The sequence below is a fragment of the Eretmochelys imbricata genome, chromosome 13 (assembly GCF_965152235.1).
Source record: "Eretmochelys imbricata isolate rEreImb1 chromosome 13, rEreImb1.hap1, whole genome shotgun sequence".
Taxonomy (NCBI): Eukaryota; Metazoa; Chordata; order Testudines; family Cheloniidae; genus Eretmochelys; species Eretmochelys imbricata.
Genome location: NC_135584.1, coordinates 31,300,572 through 31,316,173, shown reverse-complemented (window position 1 = coordinate 31,316,173; position 15,602 = coordinate 31,300,572). Strand labels below are relative to the sequence as shown.

Below are 15,602 nucleotides of genomic sequence, written 5' to 3'. Positions count from 1 at the left end.
AAATGATACTGTTGGCAAGATAAATAGTGTGTCATGTTGGAAGATGTAAGTAAGAGGTACAAACTGATAACCAAAAACTCCCTTTTTCTGGGACCGAGGGCAACACAATCCCAAAACTGTAAATTCAGCAAGAAAATTATAGACATTAGGTGATTAATGCTTGCAGATGAATATGTATGGGTTATGTACAAGTCAATGGATAATGAATGCGTTGAATGCAGACTGGAGGAAAATTATGTAATGGAGCATGTGAAAACGTATTAGAATATATGTAAAAATGGACCCAAGGCTGGAGAAAAGCCATATCAGAAACTGATGAACAAAACTGAAGGACCAGACCAAGAGTCCCTGGAAGAAGGAGGGACTTTTTGGAGCCCCAAAATGTGTAACCTGGGCTTCAAATTATTTAATTATTCCATGTATGTCCAGACACAATAAGTATTGACAATCAATTATTCCATGTATTCCATGCATGTAATTTAATTATTCCATGTATGTCCAGACACAATAAGTATTGACAATCATTCTGTCTGAAAGTGTATTAAAATAAAGGCAAAACTGATTAAGCCTCAATTGGGTGGATGTGTGACTCCGTTTCCCATCGTACAGACCCAACACTTAGCTTCAGTTTTGATAGCAAATTACATTCCGTTAAGTTCCTGTAGTTCTCTGGCACTACAAATAAAAATTATGGAAGTGTTTGAATAAATCCTGATTCAATTCACTGACAGACATTCTAAAAGGAGATAGAGAAGGCTCAGGCAGAACAACATCGATCACCATCACACACATCTATCAGTCAAAAAAGAACCCATTTTCACAATTGGCAGTAATACTAGTTATATATAAATAAAAGCAGCAGGATTGTTTAATCTCTATATAATTTAATATTCGCATGAACAACGTCTGACCAGGTCACAGCCATGAAATCTTTGCTACGCTTGTCACAGGTACATTCATGCCAGCTTGTTTCTAGTGTATTTTATTAATTTTAAAAAAACAAACAAAAAAACAACCATATGTAACACGTCTAAACAAATTATAAGTCCTCTGAATTCAAGAAAATTATTCCACAAGGGAGGAAGAGAAGGGGGGAAAGGTAGATTACGGTCAACAGAGTTATTTGACAGCAAGATTAACAATTATGCATTACGTGCAAAAGAACATGAAAGGTATCACTCAAAGCTGGGGATCTGGCCCAGAGGTAAGGTTGACAGCCCTGTGTAGCAGAATACCCCCCAAGTAATAATAATGGCCCGAAACCCAAGTATTGCAGCCTGAGGCTGGGAGGGAAGAATTCATAGATTAATAAATTTTTAAGACCAGAAGAAACCATTCATAACATCTAGTCTGATGTTCTGCATTGCACAGGCCAAAGAATCTTACCAATAATTCATACATCAAGGCCTACTGCACCCCACTGTATGCCATTTACTTAGGTTTTGTGTAAGATGGGAAACGGCATGATTGGAACGTGTACAACTGAATGGGAGGTGGTGGAACACAAAGCCCAGCATAGATGCTTATCATTGAGGCGGAGAGGGGGAAGCCCAGGGGAACCGAAACAAAAGCTTTAATTGCCTGTACTATAACATGAGGCTGTAGAGGGGAACCATCGTTATAAAGCAGCAGCAGCCATAAAAGCCAACAGACCATTACAAAAGGATTTTAGGCAGTTCATAAGAAAAAAAGAACAGCCCTACTGGGTCAGACCAATGGTCCATCTAGCCCAGTATCATTTCTTCCAACAGTGGCGGGTGCCAGATGCTTCAGAAGGAATGAACAGAACAGCACAATTTATAGAGTGATTCATCCCATCGTCCAGTCCCAGCTTCTGGCACTCAGAGGTTTAGGAACACCCAGAGCATGGGGTTGCATCCATGAACATCCTGGCTAATAGCCACTGACAGACCTATTCTCCATGAACTTGTCTCATTCTTTTTTGAGCCCAGTTGTACTTTTAGTCTTCACAACATCCCCCGGCAATGAGTTCCACAGCCTGACAGTGCACTGTGTGAAGAAGTAATTCCTTTTGTTTGTTTTAAACCTGCTGCCTATTAATTTCATCAGGTGATCCCTGGTTCTGGTGTTATGTGAAGGAGTGTTATGAATAACACTTCCTTGTTCACTGTCTCAACACCATTCATGATTGTATAGATCTCTATCATATCCCCACTTATCTTTTTAATCTCTCCTCATATAAAGCTCCTCATACTCCTAAATAACTCTGTATTTTTTCCAATTTTTATGGCCTCTCTAATCTCCTCGAGCATTTCGCAGCCAGTCACCATCCTGGTCAGGAGTATATTCCTACTGCTATACTCTTTTTATAGAAATTCTATGTTACTGTTTGATTCATTTAATATTTTTACTATATTTGACTCTGTGCTTCCTTTCATTTGTAGTACCACTCCTCCACCAGCACAACATACTTGGTCATTCCTGTAATTTTGTACCCTGGTATTTTGTTCAAAAGAAATAAACAAAACAATTGGTGCCTAGAAACTCCCAGATGCTCTGTCAGCTTCAGGAAGAAGCCAAGGGAGCAAGACTTTACTAAAAAGAAGACTGGGGGTGGGGGGGAGAAAAGAAGAGATGCATCAACTCCTAGCAGGAGTCAAGTGGAGTTCTAATACCACGTAAGAGATTAGTTTGGACACAGGTTCAAGAAAATCCTTGGCGTCACATAACCTCCAAGATGAGGGAACCATATCTGTCTAAACCCAGTGGAGATTACCTGAGTTTTGCTCAAGTCCTGAGCAAATGAGGGAATCAAAACCAAAAGGGAAAAGACCAAAGCAAGCATCAAAGAGCTCTCTCTCTCAAACTCCCGGCAGCTTCCCTGTTACTTGAGCAATAACAAAGCACAGAAGAGAACCTTGAGAGGAAAGAATGATGTATGTGAAAGTAGAAACTCCTTCATGCTCAGTTAGAAAAAAGGAACCAATACTGCTCTCTCTCTCTCTCTCTCACACACACACACACACACACCCCCCCCTTTCAATACATGAAGAAAGGTAGGGGGCAACTGAGCCATATTGTGTTAGCACGGGTTACAATTGCACCTTCTGAATTCCTCTAGTACCACAGTAAGCATTCAGTGTTGTACCCTGCTTCATCCTAAACCCTCTGCCATTGCATCAATATAACTTTTATGCTTATGTTATCAGTAACATTGTGTCAATGGAACTCTTATGTCAACACCCAAACATTACTATTTTAATAACTGAAAAACCATTCATACAAAACATGTTGCTATTTTAACATTTTCACAACTACTCAGAGCAAAGAACTACATGCATTTAATTTCAGACTGCTCTACTATGTGTTTAAAAGAAATCCAAAACAAATGTTGGACACTGGAAATGTTTTGATGAGATGGTCCTTTTTTGAAAGGTATAGGTAACTTCATACGTTCGTTTTTTTCCCCTGCAAAATGCCCTAAAAATTTCAAGCAGTTCATAAACTACAATAAGCATCTCAAATTCATCCTTTAAATCAAAACAAAGATTTATAGAATGATTCCTTCCCAACTAAAATGAAAATCTATTGTGGGACTACTATTCCACCACAATATCACTAAACCCTCTGTCTTTTAATGACATTCATTCTCTTACTCCAGGAGTCCATAATTAAAGAAATAAACTAGAATGGCAGAGAAACAGTTTTCTCCAAAGTGGCACACTGCTCTTAAAAACTTGGCTGGTGTGACTTCTATTCTTTTGTCTCTTAATAATTTGGAACAGATCATCAAATTGTTTTTTGTGTAAGAGCAATGCTTCAGCAAAACTGATGCTGAGGCCTCTAAGGTGATAGTGCTATGTGGAGAATTTTTACATGTTTGCTAACAGGCAACTTACCTTTAAATCTATGAGCCCATTTTCTTTAACAGGCAAGTATGTGACACGAAAGCCTTCAGCCTCCAGATAACGGCAAGAGTCCAGCACACACTTGTGTTCTGTCTGAGTTGTAATTATATGCTTCTTTCGGGATTTATAGAATCTTGCAACACCCTGGTGTTCACATTAAATGAAAAATAAAACGGCCATGAAATTGCTTAAAAGTAGCAATTTATATAAATTGAAAGGGGGAGAATGCCAAGCAAAAGGAAGTTTCTCCCAGGATCACTCAGCATGGCACAGTCTGAAAGGCTAGTGGGACAAAGTCTCTTATGAATAGGGCCCTACCAAATTTGCGGTCCATTTTGGCCAATTTCACAGTCATGGGATTTTAAAAATCAAATTTCATTATTTCAGATATTTAAATCTGAAATTTCACGGTGTTGTAATTGTAGAGGTCCTGACCATAAAAGGAGTTGGGGGGGGTCAAAGGTTATTGGAGAGGGTTGTGGTACTGCTACCCTTACTTCTGCATTGCTGCTGGCGGTGGCGATGTCTTCAGAGCTGGGTGGCCAGAGAGTGGTGGCGGGTGGCCGGGAGCCCAGCCCTGAAGGCAGAGCTGCTGCCAGCAGCAGCGCAGAAGTAAGAATCACATGGTGTGATATTGTCACCTTTACTTCTGTGCTGCTGCCTGCAGAGCTGGGCCCTCAGTCAGTGGCCACCACCCTCTGGCCACCCAGCTCTGAAGGCAGAGCTGCTACCACCAGCAGCACAGAAGTAAGGATGACATGGTATGATATTGCCACTCTTACTTCTGTGCTAAGGTCTTCAGAGACCACTCTCCGGCCGCCCAGCTCTAAAAGCAGCACAGAAGTAAGGATGGCAATACTCCCTAAATAACCTTGCAACCCCCTTTTGGGTCAGGAGCCCTAGTTTGATAAACACTGGTCTCCCCCCAAAAATCTGAATAGTATGGGGTAAAAGCACACAAAACACCAGATTTCATGGTCCATGATGCGTTTTTCATGGCCACAGATTTGGTAGGGCTCTACTTATGAAGAGAATTAGCCACAACACTCCAGTAAACTTTAATTATATGCAAATCAACATTCAATCTGAAGAGGCAGTGAGGAGATAACCCAACATCCCAGTCCCTCCTGAGACAATCACTATCCTTTCACAATTATAATCTACAAATATTACTTGCGTTAAATTAGACCATTTGGTTAGTTACAATTGCTTCCAAAAATATACAGCTTTGGAATTCTGAAAGTATTTATTAGGTGAGGATTTATAATTTTCTCCTTCTTTGGCGGGATATAATATATAATGAAAAATCTTCTAAATATTAACAAGGAAAATAATCACCTGTGAGATCAAAAACTTTGGAAAAAGATTGATAATCAAGATTTCAGCCACTCTTTATGATCAAAATTTTGGTAAAATGAGCACAAAACTTCATCTGGGACAAATGGATTTTTAATCCCCACGTGCATATATCAAAAACAGTTAAACTGATTTTCCTCACGCTTGAAGGGAAAAAAAAGTCACCTTTGCTCCAACACCAAGAACGGAAAATTTCAGGCCCAAAGGAATTTGCTGGAACAGCTAGGTTAATTGTGGGGGATTTCAATACAGTTCAAACATTTCTTCATTTTAAGGAATAGGCAAAGTACTGCACCTGCTCCAAAACATGGGTCAGAGCCAGCTTGCTCCTACTCACCACACCAGCACTAGCCCAACACTCCCTCCAGCTATACTGTGGCATTGCAATCCATTCCTTCATGTTACAAGTTGGTCAAACTAGGAATGTAACAAAACAAAGATACCAAGCCTTCCACTAGAATCTTTGATCACTGGCAGCTGGACAACAGGACTTAAACCCCAAACCGTTACAGATTTCAAAGTAATTTCATATATATCAGTTGTAGTATAAACCAGACATTTACCTTAATTGCTAAATTATTTGATTCTGTAGCACCACTGGTAAAAATAATCTCTCTAGGATCTGCTCCTATTAATGATGCAACTTGCTGTTTAAAACGAAATAAAAATATTATTTGCTATTTTAAAACATGAAAATTGAGTTAATCATACACAGAGAATATGTACAGCATCTCCCAGAACATCTCCTCTACCCCAATACTAGCCCAACCTAAACAGGATTATAGATACTGTGTTTAAAAATGGCATTATACACATGTACTTTCTCTTTTAATGCGGAGGAGGATTTGCACAGGTCATTTGCATTCAACACTACTACTTGTTGTGAACATAAATCCTCCTGAAGGGATGGGAAAATAAAATATGCAACACATATTCAGTATATTCAATATGCAATATATCCCATATGCAACCAAAATACACCCAAACTTTAACTTATGTAAAACTCACCAAAGCAAAAATCCATTCACCTAGCTTCTTGTATTAAAACGTGAAGACCGTCTAGTTAGCGCAATGGCAGATACATGCCTGAGGGGGAGTTTTCACAGCTGCCACAGGGACTTAGCATGACAAGTCCCATGGACTTTCAAACCCCTGAGGAGCTTTGGAAAGCCTCCCAGCGACAGATCCCCAAGTCATTTACTTCCACCACTTAAATTGTTTTAATATAAAATATATGTGTTTTGTTTTGCATTTGCCAAACTATACATAACATAGTAAACTCTTAAGTTGCTAGAGATCAAGTTGCCAAATCTTGCCTCCTAGGAACTAAACCAGAATTATGGGGGTGGGGATTTTTTATTTTTTAAGCAACTAGTTTATGAACAGGAAAACGTATTTAAGTTCTGTGATGGGGCTGAAAAGCCTCACCTGTCTGGCTCGTTCCATAGCAGACTCACTCTCCCAGCCATAGGCATGAGTCCTGGAATGTGGGTTTCCATAGGAGTGCATTAGATATGGGAGCATGCTGTCCAAAACTCTGGGGTCCTAGAAGACAAGAGACAATTTTTTTTAAAAGTAGAGAAAAATCATTTTGTTTTTCCTCCCTCTTTCTTTCCCCTCCAATATATTTGCTCTGCTTTATCCCAGGACAGCAGTCAGCTTATTCCAAACTACTGTAAATGCACAAACATTTTGCATAAGCACTATATTAACCTATCCGGTGACTGGCAAAGGTTTGCTAATAACATCCAACACAATCTTGCAAGTCAAACATTGAACTATACCAGAAATCTGTCTCAGAAGCAGGGCTTTGGAGTGGAGCCCGGAGCTGGAGCGCGGAGCAGCTCCGGAGCAGTGGAGCTGCCAGTTTTTGCCTGGAGCTGGAGCAGAGCAGGAGCACAGCTCCAAAGCCCTGCTCAGAACAGCAAGGACTTTCTAAGCAGAAGAAACACAAGACCCTCTAAGGGTCACTGGAAAAGTTTTACATTTTCTCCAAGATGACCTTTCATCATTTCAGAATGCATGTAATTCAAATGACATGACAAGACAGTACTTGATAATAGCCACCACCTCAAGGTACATTTATTGTATGTTTCCCCCAGGAATATAAAGAGATTTCTAATTATTAAACCTCACAATATATAAGTGTTGATGAAAGACATTCTGGCCATAATAAAATTATGCTGAGTGAAGACGACGAGACTTCTGGAGAAAGACCTGCACCTCAACTGTTACTGAAGTACAAGGTTAGAATTTTAGTTGCAGACCATCGTTAAAGTTACTTTGGTGTAACACTGAATGGAGATGCTTATCACCACATCAACAAAGATAGTGAGTGCCTTAAATTGTGTAAATACTGGACTTTCTTTTAAGCACAAATAAGGCAGTCTCTTCTCAATCCCTCCGTGTTTTCGACGTTCCTTGGGAAGAGTGCAGTGAGAAGGAGCGGGTGCTGGGGAAAGCCAAGATGTAATTGGGCATGAGATTATGTACACTATGAGAACACGAAGCTTGAGTTTCATGTGGTAAGAAAAGGAAGCTAATAGAGGGATTCAGTGTGGGAAGGAACGACACATCAAGAACAAACAAGGAAGAGCAGATACTGGGCTTCATTACAAAGTGATCATTCTTCTGGCAAGAGTACTGCACTAAAAAGAATATAGCTCTTCCCAGAATTACTCATGAGCACTCTGATTTGCTCATGGAAATCTGCATTCCCCATCATTAAGGTTAAGATTTTGTCTCGGTTGTTTTTAGTAAAAGTCACAGATCACTGGCAAAAAACAAAAAAATTAACAGCAGTCCGTGACCGGTCTGGGACTTTTACTAAAAGTAATAGGGGTGAGGAGCTGATGGGGGATGACTGAAGCTTGAGGGGTGGGGGATGAGAGCCCAAGTCTGGCTGAGGTGGGAGGATCCTGCATCCACCACGCCCCCCCAAGAGCTGCCCAAGAGCTTCGGCTCAGGCAGACAGTATCATGGAGATCTCTGGAAGTCACAGAATCTATGACATCTTATCCCTATCCATTATGCATGTACCCCATCTGGTTACAACTACAGGGTTCATTCTAGGGCACTAGTGTATGTTCACATAATTTCACCAACCAGTGGAGTAGTTGCCTGGACATCCATATACAACGGCCGGAGCGGGGATTCTTCATCAAGACCTTTTTCTAGAGGAAAAAAAAAGACACTATAGTGATAAATGCACAGCAAGCACAAGGGACAAGTAAAGATGCAGTGCAAAGGAGAGAAGACAAGCAAAACTTTCCAACAACAGGAGCGGACAGCAGTGCAGAAAAAGAAATCAGGGAACCCACAGTGAGCTTGGAACCTTTCTAATGAGAACATGCACCACGTCTGGCGCTCCAAAGGAGAGCCAGTCACGATCTGCACTGCTAGGAGAAGGGAGAAGGACGCGCCCTGCATTCTGGCAACTGGCTTTCCAGCCCGCCCAGGGGAGCAGGCAGCACGGCGTGCAAAAAAAGAAACATCAAGCGTGATGCATCTCTCGGAGGTGCTTCTCTGGCCGCCATCGCTGCTGTGTCTGACAAGCCCGTCACGACACTCGGGTGGGCCATGGTCCCCGTTCACAGGGGACAACGGGGGCACGGAGAGCCCGGCCCGAGGGCACTCAGGGGGACCGCGGGGGGGCGGGGAATTGAGGCCAGGTTAGCACTAGACCCAGGGGGCTCCCTTCTCACGGGCCATCCCCGCCCCGCTCCCGTGCCCGCCAGGCACCACACGCCGGCGGGGCCAAGCCGAGCAGCCCCCGGTCCCCGCGACTGCTCGGCACCTTTACCGCCGCCGCCCCTGAGCCCCGCCAGGCCCCTGGGCTCCGCCCCGCGCGGACTCGCCCCACTCACCCCCGTGGCGCCGGGCCACCCCCGAGAGCCGCCGGGCCGGCGAGCCCCCGAGCCCGCGCAGCCTCGGCAACGCCGCCGCCCTCCGCAGCAGCAGCAGCATCCCGGCACTAGCCAAGCCCGGAAACAGCCCCTGCCCTTTCACCCCGACCCGCGTGTCGTCATCGCAGCGCGCCGGAAGTGACGGAGAGACTGGAGCGTGCTGGGCGGAGGCGAGGAGCGAGGTGAGGGGTCCCCCGGCGCCCCCGGGAGCGGGCCACGGAGAGCCTGGGATCAGCCGGGCCCCGCGGAGCTTCCCCAGCCGGTGGCCGCAGGGTCCCGGCTCGCGCGGTGCAGGCGCCAGGGCTTGCCCCAGCCCTGCCAAGCTGGGGGCCGCACCAGTGTCCCGTGGCCGTGAGTTCCGCAGGCTCCTCTACAGCCCCCGAGCCCCTCTGTGACGGAGCGAGCCGGGGCCTGGCCCCCTCCAGGGCGGGGACGCCTCTGTCTGCCTCTCTCATGCTCTGTTCCGACCGTTTCCTCTCTGAGCTAGACTGCCCAGGCTCCTTCCCGATGGAAGCTTTATTGCTTGCTGCTGTAGCTCATTACATTTCTTCCTAGTCTCCATTACTGACCATGCCCCTCTTGGGACAAGGTAGGGGAACGGAAGCAGCCTCTTCTCTGCTGTGGCCAAAGCCGTTCACAGCGTAGCTGCTCAGAAATGTCCAGTCACTGACAATTTTCTGTACATGCTTCTTTATGTGAGTGAAACTTGCTGGAGAAGGACACTCTTTGTGTTCTGGGCATCATGCAAAATGCTTTATGGCCAAGGAGACTATGTTTGTCCTGGTTAGAATAATACCACTGAGTTTAAAAAGCAACAGGCAGTTCAAGGATTTTTTTGCAGCCTTCAGATGAGCAGTTTTGGTTGCTGCACAATCTGGATGGAGGCAGTTTTACGTCTCTACCTTGGGTTTTTTTGGGAGGAGGGACATAATAAAACTAGTAATTTCTGTCTGTTGGCCAAATATATCTGCCAACTGTGAATGCAGAATGTAGAGAGTTTATGATACTTGGTAGGAACAGAGAAAGAAGCATAAAACCTAGACTGATGTTTGTAAGAATGAGCTGTCAAAATCTGAGCCCAATTTGTAACAAATTATGAATATATATAGTATTTCTGATTTTCACTGACAAAGTGTGAGCGTTTGAGTCCTAGGGACTGGAGGGAGCAGGGAGAGTTTATTAGTGTCCATTTGGACAATGAAAATACTTTTTCAAATCTGGTTAGCGAACATAATTTGAAATCTCCTTTTACATTTAGTGCAGGCTCCCTCCAGGTTATAACATGACCAGCCAAATTAAAGGTGCTAATTGTATCTATACTAAATGTAAAAGGGGGTTAGAAATTATGCTAGCTAACTCAGTTTTAAAACACTATAATTTGTTGTCTGGACAGTCCTTTAATGCCAGACATCTGTTATGCTGTTCACCACCATCCTGTTAAATATGTGAGCTAAGTAAGATTATTATTTATTATCAGTAGTCCAGAATTATGCAATAGGTGTTTGTTTTTGCATCTGTCATGTTAGTCCAGTGCATTTGCACACGCCGACCCATTGTAAAGTCCGCCTCTTATCTAATTGTTCCTCTCCTTTACCTCCTCCTCCTTTACCTTTGCTCGTTGTTTCAAAATGCCATTTGTCTGCACTGTATTGGGCAGGGGAAGTCCAAGCTATTAGAAATTCTCTCTAATCCAATAATTGAGTGCCTATTAAATGTAGATATTAGGGAGACTGGATGGCTCATTGGCAGATTAGAAAAGGAATACTGAGCCTTTCAATTACAAGGTCATCATTCAGTTTCAGCTCAGGTTGGTAGTAACTGAAAGTTATTACCATCAGATGACTGACCAGTGCCCCATGTAAAATGAGTTATTAGTCTTAGTCCAGTTCGTACTGGACAGGCACCACCACCACAGATTGAGCAGGTATGGCAACTGAACTCTACTCAAATTCCTAAAAGTGCTCTCTCCAGCAGGCAGCAGCATATCAATGGGGCAATGTGGAGAATGGTGCACAACAGTTGCCCATACTGTGTGTTCTGGGAATGAAAAGAACCACAATCTCCAGAGCTGTCAGCCAGCACCTTTTGCAAGTACTGAAATTCACATACAGTGTTGAGCACAGGGGAACCTTAATGTGAATCTTTGTTACAGAAAGTGAAGTCCTGTCAGATTTTTTTCCCCCTGCTCTGAATGGGTGACCATTTTTCGGGGGGGGGGGGGGCGGGGGAGGGGAAATCGACATAATAGCCTAGGAGCTAGGAATTTTGGAGGTGGCTGTTTCATGCATCAGACAGTAGGGTGTGTGGGAGTGCTGTGGATGCCGTATGTTCAGGGATGGAAGGATTTCTGCTTTCAACAATCCCTCCAGGCAATGCTTATTAGGGAGCGACTCTCTCAGACTGAATGGAGTCCCCTCAAGTCCTTTGTCAGAAATATAGTGACTGTTAATGGGGGTGTGAAGGTTTGTGTGGGAGCAAAACAAGTCTGTGATCAGGACAGTCCTCCTTTTGCTCCATCTGTCCCCAGTATTGGGCCAAGATGCAAGGCTGTGAAAACCTTCTCTGTTCCCTGACAGTGTGTCTAGGAATGGGAACTGTAAGGTGGAGAGACAAAGTAAAGCTGAGGCTCTGGAATAAGGTTGCTCAGTGTTTTGCTTGTACACTTCTATAGAAAAGTCTTTTTAGGTGCTAATAAGTGGTAGCTGAATGAGCAGTTACAGAGAACTAGCTAGTCACATTTGCATGCAAATACTCAGTTTGCACATGCACTCTCCTAAATTGTAGGAGACTCAGGCCATGGCTATGTCTACACTGCACAGCTTCCAGTAGCACAGCCATGCCGCTGAAGCTTTGCCGTTGTAAGACGCGCAGCATAGCCCCCCTTTGTTACCAGGGGAGAGCTCTCCTGATGACAAAATAAAACCACACCAACAAGGGGCAATAGCTTCTCCACTGACAAAGCGCTGTTCACTCCAGCGCTTTTCATCATTAAAACTTTTGTTATTCAGGGGTGTGTGTTTTTCACACCCTCTGAGCGACAAAAGTTTTAACAATGAAAGTGCAGTGTAGACGTAGCCTAAGTCTACCCTACCACTTCAGTCGGTATAAATCCTGTTGCTCGGGGATGTGAAAAAAACCACACCTCTGAACGACACAAGTTACACTGACAGACGCGCCGCTGTGGACAGTGCTGTGCCGACGGGAGCGCTCTCTTCCCTTGGCAGAGAGCGGCTACACGAGAGGTCTTACAGCAGCGCAGCTGTATTGGAAGAGCTGTGCCACTGTAAACTCTCCAGTATAGACATGGCCTCAAGCACATAATGTCTTCACAACTGCTGCTGTCCAATCCAGTTGGGCAGCAGGACGCTTGTCATTCACGGGAGGAGGTGGGTCGGTGGTGGTGGGGGGAGGGTTTTTTTTTTTTTTTTGTTTAAGTGTCTTGCTTCTTTTCCAGATGCCTGTGACTGTGGGGCCATATGGACAGTCCCAGCCCAACTGCTTTGACAGAGTGAAAATGGGCTTCATGATGGGCTTTGCTGTTGGCATGGCGGCAGGGGCACTGTTTGGCACATTTTCCTGCCTCAGGTATGTTGGAGTCAGTTAATTGTAAATGTCAGTCCTAGGAGAAACTGGGACAGAGGAAGGAGATCTAAAGACCTTGTTCCATTTTGGTAACATAGATGGAATGCTACCTGTGACTCTAAACGAGGCTGAAGATTTGGAGCATCCAAGTCATAGAATTAGATATTGGACAAGCTGCTTTTGCTTGCCACATACAAAGAGCTGTTCTCTTAGCACTGGAGGTTGTATGTGGCAGCCGGCAGGGCCTTCAGTTGTCTTTACATCCTGTTCCATAGTGTTTTCATTGCATTTCAATGACTCATTTGTTGAGAGTAGTTATCCTGAGGTGTTCAGTGTTTCTCTGTACATGGAATATTATAAAGAACTGGTAGATCAATGGGATATTTAGTATCTTACACCAATAATATATATTCGCTTATTTGAATTCTCTTCAGCTAACATCACTGATATATGACAAAGACTTTATACTGAATGGGAGAAACAAGAACCATGAGTTGTTCTAAAAGTTGTTTAAAAAAACAACAAACACACATCCCCCACGTATCCCTCCCCTTGATCCTCTTCAAATCCTAATGAATGTTGTTCATAGGTACCACAATATTGGCAGGAAATGCAATCATGGATGATCTGAAGGAGCAATAAGAGATTGTTTTTTATCTGACTTGGTTAAAGAGACATTAGCTGCTTCAATTTGCCCCAAAATTTAACTCAGGTAAAAACATATGTTTATAAAACTCGTGGCAAATGAACCAGCACATTTTAAAAGTCCCAATGCACACAAGTGGTTACAAACAATTAAACTTTCCATGCAGTGTTTCCATGCATATATTGCAGCAGGAAAACCTGAGAGAGAAAATCACTTTGCTTATTTTTATTGTCCAACCTCTTGCAAACAGGAAAAAAAATGCAGCTGTAGCAAAGATTCACTTGGGCTTTAAAAGTTCCCACTTCATTTTCAGTTGATAATGTCCCTTTAAATGAGGTAAATCTCACTGCCTTGAGCACATGCAGCTAGGCAGGGCCCAGCTGCAAGGCTGCAGAGTCTCTCCACCTCTGGCACTTCATACATACAGAGTGGTGAATTCTCATCCTGAGTCTATATAACTGACATGTCACAGCCACAAAGGAGCAAGCTGCCCCTCCCAGTCCTTCCAATGGATCACAGCTACAAGAGATTGCAGCCATTCTCCCCTCCCACTCATCCCATGCACCCTGAAGTCATGTGCTCCAAAACCTAAAAAGCACGTTGTCTGTACAGTCTAGAAGTGAATGAAGCCAACTCTCATGCCAGTCACCTGATACAGAAAGTCCGATGATAAAATCCAATATGCTTTCCAATGTCTGTCAGGGATGGATTGTCACTTCAGCAGTAGAATGGCCTTGGTCAGCCTGTGTTGAATCCTGAACTGTTTTCTCTCTTTCAGGATTGGCATGAGAGGACGAGAACTGATGGGTGGAGTTGGCAAAACCATGATGCAAAGTGGTGGCACGTTTGGGACATTCATGGCCATTGGCATGGGAATCCGCTGCTAACCTGGAGCATGGGATTTTTTTAACCTGAAGACTAATGCCCCTGTTCAATCATTCCACCTATGTAATATAATAAAATCTTTGGGTATCTAAAATGTTGAATGCTCAATCCTAGTGAGATCATAAAACGCAGTACAAGACTCTGCTAGTGCGCTCTCAACAAATTGTAACTGCAGTGTTTTCTACTGAACTCCACACTGCCTGTGTTTATGAAGAAACAGCCCACAGCAGAGACAAAACACAGTGCCCCTTTCCACAGGTGGAGAAGAGGGAACCTGAAATCTGGAATTATAGAGTTATAAGGCAAACCTGATCAAAGAGAGCCACCCTGTTACCTTACGACAATCAGCTGGTTCTCAGGCTGGGCTTGGCCATTGTACCTTTCGGTCTCTTGCCTCTGGGTCCCCTACTTGTGAGCAAGCTCACTGTTCCCAGCAGGAGTAGGGCTTGTTTCAAAGATCCTTCCTAAGTCTAATTATCTCCAGTCCTTGGCACTGCTCCTCAGGTTCAGCTCTGAGGTGCTGACAGAGAGCAGATATCCAGAGCCTCTCTCAGGGCTGCAGGGTATCTGCCCTAAACAAGGGGGTGGGAAAGGGAAAGCTAGTCACTGCCTTGGGCTGGGTTCCCCTGGCTACTGGGCTTCCTAGCGGTCTCTAGCAGCCTCTCTTCTTGGGCCAGCTTTACCTTTGTAAGCTCCCCTTCTCCGGGAAGGGCATGCTCTACACATATACCTAATGGCATGGCCAGGGTGTGGGATGCTTCTTAAGCTTGCTGTCAGTGGAATGGGGATGCATCCATCACGCACTTGCCCCAAGACCAGAAAGCTTTCTTGTTCAAGCAGCTCCCAGTCTCTGGGTGAAAAGAATCTGTATTTGCATGCTCTTTCCCAGCACAGTGCTGCACCTGGGAGCTGCGGGGCTGGAGTGCCAGATACCAGCACATAACCTGGAGGTGTGAGTCCTTCAGAGAGTGTAGCTACTGTAAGGTACATGGTTTGTGACTACAGAGAAGGGACTACCCAGCAGGTAATACCCAAAGGCTTCCATAATACATTTGTTGTCTAAGCTGCCGCCTCAGTAATAGAATATGATTTCTCCCTAGGAAACCACTTTTTACTCAAATGTAGGATGGAGTGCTCTTTGCCTTCAAAGTCCTGGGAGATCACCACTGCCCAGGCCAACATTGGCTGCATCTGTATAGAAAATGAAGGCCTGGAGAAGTCTGGATTGGCAAGGACAGGCTCCCAGCTCAGCTGCACCTCCAGGGTGTTAAAGCTTCATTGCAATAGTCATCGCAGTGGATCTTTTTGGTGACTTTGCCCTTTAGCAGCAGTTCAGTCAATGCAAAGTAGGGGATGAAC

General features: G+C 44.2%; 2 protein-coding genes across 2 annotated transcripts in view; one reads left to right on the top strand and one right to left on the bottom strand.

The window, feature by feature from the left end:
- Positions 1-9,219, bottom strand: part of NFS1 (NFS1 cysteine desulfurase) — a 29,559-nt gene extending 20,340 nt beyond the window's left edge. Inside the window, exons 1-5 of the mRNA XM_077831800.1 lie at positions 9,092-9,219; positions 8,331-8,398; positions 6,654-6,770; positions 5,789-5,872; positions 3,861-4,013 (exon numbers count right to left, since the gene is read on the bottom strand). Of these exons, the coding sequence (XP_077687926.1) occupies positions 3,861-4,013; positions 5,789-5,872; positions 6,654-6,770; positions 8,331-8,398; positions 9,092-9,191 (522 nt within the window). The 5' untranslated portion in view covers positions 9,192-9,219. The remainder of the gene's footprint in view (positions 1-3,860; positions 4,014-5,788; positions 5,873-6,653; positions 6,771-8,330; positions 8,399-9,091) is intronic.
- Positions 9,220-9,241: 22 nt separating this feature from the next.
- On the top strand, positions 9,242-14,337 carry ROMO1 (reactive oxygen species modulator 1). Its single transcript, XM_077831799.1, has 3 exons — positions 9,242-9,312; positions 12,585-12,715; positions 14,137-14,337. The coding sequence occupies exons 2-3, from the start codon at positions 12,585-12,587 to the stop codon at positions 14,243-14,245; spliced, it is 240 nt and encodes a 79-aa protein (XP_077687925.1). The 5' UTR covers positions 9,242-9,312; the 3' UTR covers positions 14,246-14,337.
- Positions 14,338-15,602: the final 1,265 nt, after the last annotated feature.